At 68.7% G+C, this 7,449-nt stretch overlaps 1 protein-coding gene across 1 annotated transcript; it reads right to left on the bottom strand.

The window, feature by feature from the left end:
• Nucleotides 1-238: 238 nt before the first annotated feature.
• On the bottom strand, nt 239-6,949 carry H696_03042 (hypothetical protein; the record flags this gene model as incomplete). The annotated part of the gene is made up of 5 exons (XM_009496929.1): nt 239-784; nt 1,542-1,865; nt 3,039-3,260; nt 3,840-3,933; nt 4,104-6,949. 5 exons carry the CDS (start codon nt 6,947-6,949, stop codon nt 536-538), a joined length of 3,735 nt encoding a protein of 1,244 aa, XP_009495204.1. The 3' UTR covers nt 239-535.
• Nucleotides 6,950-7,449: the final 500 nt, after the last annotated feature.

Below are 7,449 nucleotides of genomic sequence, written 5' to 3' on the forward strand. Positions count from 1 at the left end.
CTCTCTCTCCCCCTCTCCCCCCTCTCTCCAGGCCCGGACCCCCCGTCTCGCCCCCTGCACCGACCATTTTCGTCGACACATCGGGTGTCTCGGCTTTCTCGATCTCCTTCCCGTGCCTGAGTCCTCGCTCCTCGGCCCCACATCCCCTGCTACCCTGCGACCCGACAGTCAGATCGGTGATTCCCCCCACCCCACCCCCGACTCCACGCATTTGCAACAGATCCCATTCATGAAAGGGGTATATTTCAATATGGTGTGCTGCCCGGACTTTCAGTCGAAAGCGTCATACTACGCGTGGGCGAGAAGCCCGCGCCCTGGGGGGGGGAGAGAGGAGGATGGCGCGGGTGTGCGCCAGTCTTCTATATACAAGGAGATGTGCTCCGGATGCCTGTGTGCGCCCACAGAGCGACGCAGAGAGATGGCAGAAAGAGAGGGAAGCTCGACAGGATGCCCGCACATATACGCATGGACGTGCCCCCCGCCCCCCTACGGGGCCTTGGCATGGGGAGGGGCCCGCACGAAAAGGGGCGTCTCTCTACATGTGAACCAGGAACTTCCAGAGGTGGGTGATCTCGCGCAGATCTTCGTTGGTCTGGACTTCGTGCTCATAGTAGGCCAGGGCCCGCGACGCGGTCAGGGCCACATGCTCCACGTTCAGGACCGGCCGCCGGGCCAGGTGGTACAAGTACACGAAGGAGGCCACATCATCACCGGTCGACAGCGCCGGAGGGGCATACCCCCCCGGGAGCGGGTGCGCGGCCACGCCGATGCGCTCGAGGGTGGTCTTCGGCCGGCGGGTGGCGCACAAAACGGGCGGATATGCGTGCCAGCCAGTTGACAAGGGGGAAAGCACCGGCGGGGTCGGGTGTAGGAGCGGTGAGTTAGTGCCTGAGTTGGGCGCCCGGCGCCTTGCCAGCGCGTGCCAGGCGGAGTAATATGCCCTCGGTGTGCCCAAAGCCCCGGCCCCCTCGGCGGCCTCAACAAGAGCGCGGAGGGACCATCTCGGGGGGTGGCCGCGGCCGTTGGGGCGCGGCTGCCGCTGTGTCTGCGGCTGCCGTGGCTGAGGCCCCCCCCCCTTCCCCCCGGCCTCTCCCCTCCGATCCGATATGCGGCTGCCGGGGGGCCGGGGTCTTCGGCAGAGCGATGGCAGTGACCACCAGCGGTGCGGTGGGACAGGACAAAGCCCGAGGCCGGGCGGGAGGCCTCCATCCTCTTCGCCGGTGCACGAGGCGGCCACGGCCCGAAATACAAGGACGTGGCATCTACACCCAACCTCCAGAGGGTGGTCACACTCCGCCAGGGATCAGCCCCATTCGCCGGCTCCTGGGCCGCGCCCGCCCGCCCCGGGGGGACGGTCTCTCTGAGGGGCAGACCGACCGCCGTGTGGGCGCCCGCTCGCCACAAGAGGAGGGGGGTTCCCCCCGGAACGAGACCGCCCTGGCACTCGACGAGACGTCTGGGCACACACACACACACGCACACACTGACCGGCACCGGGCGAATGCGGAAAACCAGCAAAGAGAGCACACGATAAAACGCACCGTCAGCCAGGCTTCCTCCTTCAAGTCATCCGGGTTGGCGCGGCGGATCTCACGAATCAGACGCCGAACAGCCGGTGCCGCGGCCAGTGGCGTGGCCGTCCCCCGGTCAAGACGCTCCTCGAAGGAGCGAACGGAATTCAGCGCTTCGCGCACCGCGTCATAGCTTTCCGGGGCCACTTCGCCGGCATCAGCCAGCAGGGCGAAGTCCCTCAGCGACCCGGCCAGGTCCCCGTGGAAGGCACGCGCATGCGCCCGGATCCGGTGGACCGTGTGCATGAGCCGCCCCGCCCGGGAGAGCTCCGATTCCGGCATGTTCTCGACGATCTGGAGAACAGGCCGTCGTTGGGGGGGGGGGATCGCGCGCGCACGCGCCCGCGCAGATGTGTTTGTGTGTGTGAGATTGAAAATCGGCAGGTGCCCCAGCAGCACGCCACGCAGGCAGCCCCGCGGCAGGGTTGAAGGAAGATGATGGGGGTTAGTCTCGGGCTACCGGGCCACAGGAAGGAAAGATGGGCGGTGTGTGGGCGCTCCAACATCTGTGATTATCCCACCCCCCGCCACCCTGGCCCCCCGCCCTGCGCGCCTGGGGATCGCATGTCTTCGAGCCCTCGGCCGGACCCTGTGGAGCTTCTCCACTAGTTGCCGCTCCGGCCCCCGCCCCCCCCCCCCACAGGACCGGATACGGGGGGCCATATCTCGGACACAGCTGGCTCATGCTGAGTGCCCACATTGGGCCAGTGCACTGGCGTGCCCGGTGCGATGCTCACGCTCAGGGGCAACCATGCTGCGGCGAGGTCAGGCCACTCCCCGGGAGTCGGGTCGGGTCCCGGGAGCAAAAGCTCGCCCCGCGGTTTTGGACCCCCGCCTGCCTGTCGCGTGGATGCTCATCCCCCCGGCCTCTGCCTCATGCATGAGCGTGCTGCCCCGGTATGCGTGGGCCGGAAGGCACGACCCCCACACAAACAGAGCCAGACACAATCGTGTGCGCCGACGCCCCATTCACCAGGCTGAACACCGCGGTAACCCCCCCCCCCCTCGCAGCGGAGGAGGGAAGGGTGCCGGCTGCTCGACCGGGCCCCCCTTCGCTTCCCCTGCCCCCTCCCCGTCCATGGCCACTCGTGAGTCGGGCTATGCTGGACCGCAGGGGAGAGAGAGAGAGAGATGGAGCGAACCGGGGGGACACAGCCGGCACATGGGACATTGCACCCCAGGGGTAAACCGAAGGGGCCGGCCGGAGGGACGAAGCGGAGCACGCGCGACGGAACGGGCTCGCGCAACACACGGGGTCACAAGGGGGCAGCACAGGCCGACAAACACAGCGAGGCGGGCGAAAGCCCGACGTGGGCCGCCCTTGAGACGCCGCCCGCGCCGTGCGCGCGCGCCCGATCTCGTCGCGGAGCTGAGCAACACACCCGGGCAAATGTCGCGCCTACACCCGAACCGCGAAAGGGACCCCCGCACTATCGGAATAAAAAAGACACCGCGAGAGGGACGAACCTCGTAGGCCTTGTCCAGACGGCCGTTGTCCAGGTACAGGGCCGCCAGCATGGCACGGGCATATGGGTAGCCGGGGGACAGGCGCAGCGCGGCCAGACAGTCCGCGATGCCCTTGTCGGGTTCGTCCCAGAGAGATGCCCGAGTGACATAGGCGTCGGCTCGACCCGGCTGACGCTCCAGGATGGCGGTCCAGCACTCGAGGCTCTCGGCGCGGCGGTCCAGCTAGAGCAGGGACACCCATGCCGTGGGAAGGAGAAGGGGGGGGGGGGGGAAACCCGGTCAGAGGAGGAACACAGCGAGAAAGGGACACTCTCGGGAGCAGGCGGCCGCCGCGAGTCAAGGAGAGCTTCGGCCGCGCTTGCCGGCCGTCTGCCAGCCCTCACCCCAGGCAAGTGAAGGGTCACACCAGGACCACCCCAGGGGGTCTCTCGATCGAATGCGCCACCCATCACCACCCGGGGGACGAGCTCCCCTCGGAGGGAGAGGGCGAAGAGGGCCGGTCGCAACCTGGCGCCAAGGGGGCCCCTTGCCCATTTCGGGGGAGGAGGGGGGCGGAGAGGGGAGGACGAACAATACAGGCGTGGTGGTGGGTGCGCCCGCCCCCATCCCCCCCCCCCTGGAAGCGCGCCATGGCGCCACAGACCGGACCCCGAGCCTGGAGGAGCCCTCTCCCCGGCGAAGGAGGGTCGCCAACTCGGGCCGGAATGTCCCCCACCACCTGGGCCATTGCTACTGTGTAGCAATAGACAAAAACACCCCCAGGGTTTCCGCCTTCTTCTCTTCTCCCTGGTGGGTGCGCACCTTCTTCAAAATGGAGGCCTTCGTCTCGATGGTGGCCACACGCTGGTTGCAGAGAGCCAACGACTCGTTCGAGTAAAACAGCGCCTCCTCATACCTGGGGAAGAGGGGGGAGAAGTAGCCCGGCCAGTGGGGCCGGTCCGTGATCGACACGGTGTCAGACAGGCACGCGCTCTCGCTTGCCAGTAGGAGGGAGGGAGGCGCAAAGGGGAAAGAGAACGATCCATCCTCCGGACGGCCCCGGCCCCCACAAGTAGCATCACGTACCGCTCCAGGTTGAAGAGGGTCCAGGCCAAATTCCCGAGAGCCACATGCCGGCGGCCATAGCCGAGCTGCAGGCAATCCATGATGTCGTCCACGGCCGCGCGGTCGTCCGCGGTCTCGACGCTGCGGAAGTGATGGTACCAAGCCGCGTGCTCGGTGGCGTAGTCCACCGGCGGGCCCATCCGCTGCCAATCGCCATTGGCCAGGAGCGGATCGCCGCCGGTGATGCCACCAGCCCGGGGGGACTGCGGCCCCCCGGCGCCGGCCGGCACCGCGGCCATGTGCGACCCGCTCGAGCCGCTCCCCTGCAGATGGAGCATGCGGGGCGAACGCAGCGACGACGTGCTGGACCCCGCGGAAGAGGAAGCCGGAGCCACTTGCTGCTGTTGCAGACTGGCCACGGCCGCCGTGCCCAGAGCTCGGTGGTCCTCGGCCGCCCGCTGCTCGATTTCCATCCAGTCCAAGTAGCTGTGGAGTTGAGCCGTCCCGGTGGTCGGGGGGGCCGGAGGGGCGGACGCGAAACCGGCCTCGGCCCCGGAGACACCCTCGGCCGGCTGCTTGGCCGGACGCGAGGTGGCGCCCGAGGCCGATGGATGGGCGTGCTTGGGGGCCCCGCTGGCCGGGGTCTTGGCACCGGGGGCAATGCCACCACCGGGTGTCCCGGAGGCGGCGGCCCGGGCCGACGGCGTCGCCTTGGATGCCACCGGGGCCGGCTGCTGAGCGGCCGCCGGGGCCGCGGCGCTCGTGACCCCAGACACCGAGGGGTCCGCCGAAGCCGCGGTCGAGGCAACTCCCCCAACCGGGTCCAGGTGGGGCTGGCCCATGACGATGCTGCTGCGCTCGCGGGCCCGCGCATCACGCTTCAGAGCCGCGGTCAGATGGCCCACCGCGCGGACCTTGTCATTCTCAAGGGAGCTCAGCAGGCCCCGGATGAAGGAGGCATCGGCCGCCAGGGGACCGGAACGCTGGATGCTCGAACGCGAGGTCCGGCGCCGGGCCGACGTGTGGGTATGCTGCTGCCGGCCGCCGGTGCCAGTGAGGCCATCCCGCGCCAGGGGAGACGACCCGGAGGCCGCCGTGTCCACCGACGACAGGGACAGCGGGCGCTGGCGACCGCCGGGGGCCGCGGACCGACGGGGAACAGCCGCCGGGGGGGTCTGCCCGGAGCGGTTGTTCACCAAAATCCGGCCCAGAACCTGGTGCGAGGCCGGCCCGGATGTGGAGGTGGTGACGGGGGCATCCGGGCCGCCGGATGCCAGGCGCACCGGCACCGCTTGCGCGTCATCCAGATCCATCATGTCCAGGTCCACTGCGTGCCCGGCCCCGCCCAGGTGAAGCCCGCTCTCGGAGCGCGAAGCCTGGAGCATGGCATCTGGATGGTGGTCGTCCTGCTCGGAATCGAAGTCCTCCTCATCGGAGTCCGACTCGGAATCCGGCACCGCCAGGGCCACCGTGCCCGGCGACAGCAGGTCAATCAGGCGCTCGGCCAGTGTCAAGGCCGCGTGGGCCTGCTTCACTTCGTGGCTGAGAAGCAGGCAAACACCCTGCCACAGCCGAGCCCGGTAGGCGGCCGCGCTGGACACCCACCCCTGGGCCTGGGCATCTTGCAAGGCACGGATGGCCGCATGGCCGAACACACGCTCCGCATGGGCCAGCTTGTCGCGGTTCAGGAAAGCATGCCCCAGGCGCAGGCGATGCTCATCATCATCCAAATGCCGGGGGAGCAGGGCCACCCCATCGTCGGCCGGGTCATCCGACCACAGCCGATAGGCACTGGGCACCGAAAAGCCCGAGGCCGAGCCCTGGAGCCCGGACTCGGCCCCCATCGCGGAGGCGGAGGATGACCGCTGACCAAGCGCCATGAAGGCCCCCCCGCCGCCGAAGGGGGAGGAGTAGCCAACATGCTGCTCCGAGACCGACGCCCCGCCTGCCAGCGGGCGTGACATGCCGGTGCCGCTCACGGACATCTGTTCCAGCGAGCTGGCCGCATCGTAGAAGGTATCCCCGGAGCCGAGCTTGCCGCGCGAGCGACTGCGCTCCAGGAGGCGCTCCACCGCGGCGCCGGACACCAAGATCAAGGTCTCCTCCAGCGAGGAGCGCTGCCGGAGATACTCGTCAAAGAAGCGCGAGCAGCGGAGGAGCTCAAACACCCGGGGCATTAGCTGGGTCTCGCCCAGGGCACCGAGCGGCCGGGCCATGTGAACCGGCCCGGCATGGGCCCAGCTGGTTGCCTGGCCGGACCCATCGCAGCAGGGGCACGCGTGGCCAAGACCACCGATGACCGGCCCGCCGAAGCTCGGGCCCCGGGACAGAAGACTCTCACTCCGGGCCCCGGGCACGGGGAAGTCGTGGCCCGCTTGTTGGGCGCTATTGCGCAGGGCCATCGTATGGAGGGCGGTCATGCTGCCGCTGCGCGAGCCGGCGCGGCTGCTGGGCCGGCTACTGGACCGACTGGGCGGCTGGGACCCCTCATTGGCCTCGCGGATGATGGTTCGCAGCCGGAGGTTCGGCACCAGGCTGGGACTGGCCAATTTCTCGCGTGTGAAGGGGCTAATGACAGCCTTGGGGGCGGGGTCCTCGCCGTCGGCCGATCCGCCGGCCGGCGGCTGCACCAGGCCCGAAGTGGCGAACCATGTTTGAATGGCCGACCGCTCGTACGTGTGCCCGTCCAGGGCTACCACAGGATCGGTCATGATTTCCTGTGTGATGGGGCAAATGAGATTTTGCGAGTCCACCGCGTCCATCGAGGGGGACGCCGACACTGGCAGCGCGGCAGCCGCCGCCACGGCCAGGTCGTGGGGGGAAAATGCCCCAGGCTGGCCCTGGGGAGGCGGCATCACGTTGGACATGCTGCCAGTGGGGAAGGAGCTGGGGAAGGGGGGGGGGAGGAGGGGCGGGAGGGTTCGGAAGGGGAAGGGAAACGGGAGAGGGGGAAGGGATGGACGCTTCCGAAGGCCGTGCCCTATTGAGGCTAGCGAGAGGGGGGGCGGGGGAGAGGCGGAGGAAGGGGGCTCTGTGTCCGAGAGGAGATCGACCGGAGGGGGGAAAGGAGTCCGACGCGGTGAGGAGGGAAGTCCGAGAGAAGGGCAAACTCCCAAAGGGGGTGGGGGGGGGGGGTTCTGGCGAGGGGGATCGGCGAGGGGTGAGGAGAGTGGGATGGAAATCGAGCAGAGCGCAGAAGAGGACACACCTTATTCACGGAACTGTTGGGGAAGGGGAGGGCGAGGAGAGGAAGATGAGGAGGGGTAGAAGACCGAGAGGGGGTAGGGAAGCAGGAGCTCGGCAGGGAAGACGGATGGATTTGCGCGGAAAGGACGTCGCTGGGAAACAGGGAGGGAGAGAGATATTG

Source organism: Fonticula alba (genome assembly GCF_000388065.1).
Source record: "Fonticula alba strain ATCC 38817 unplaced genomic scaffold supercont2.4, whole genome shotgun sequence".
In the NCBI taxonomy this organism is placed as follows: domain Eukaryota; order Rotosphaerida; family Fonticulaceae; genus Fonticula; species Fonticula alba.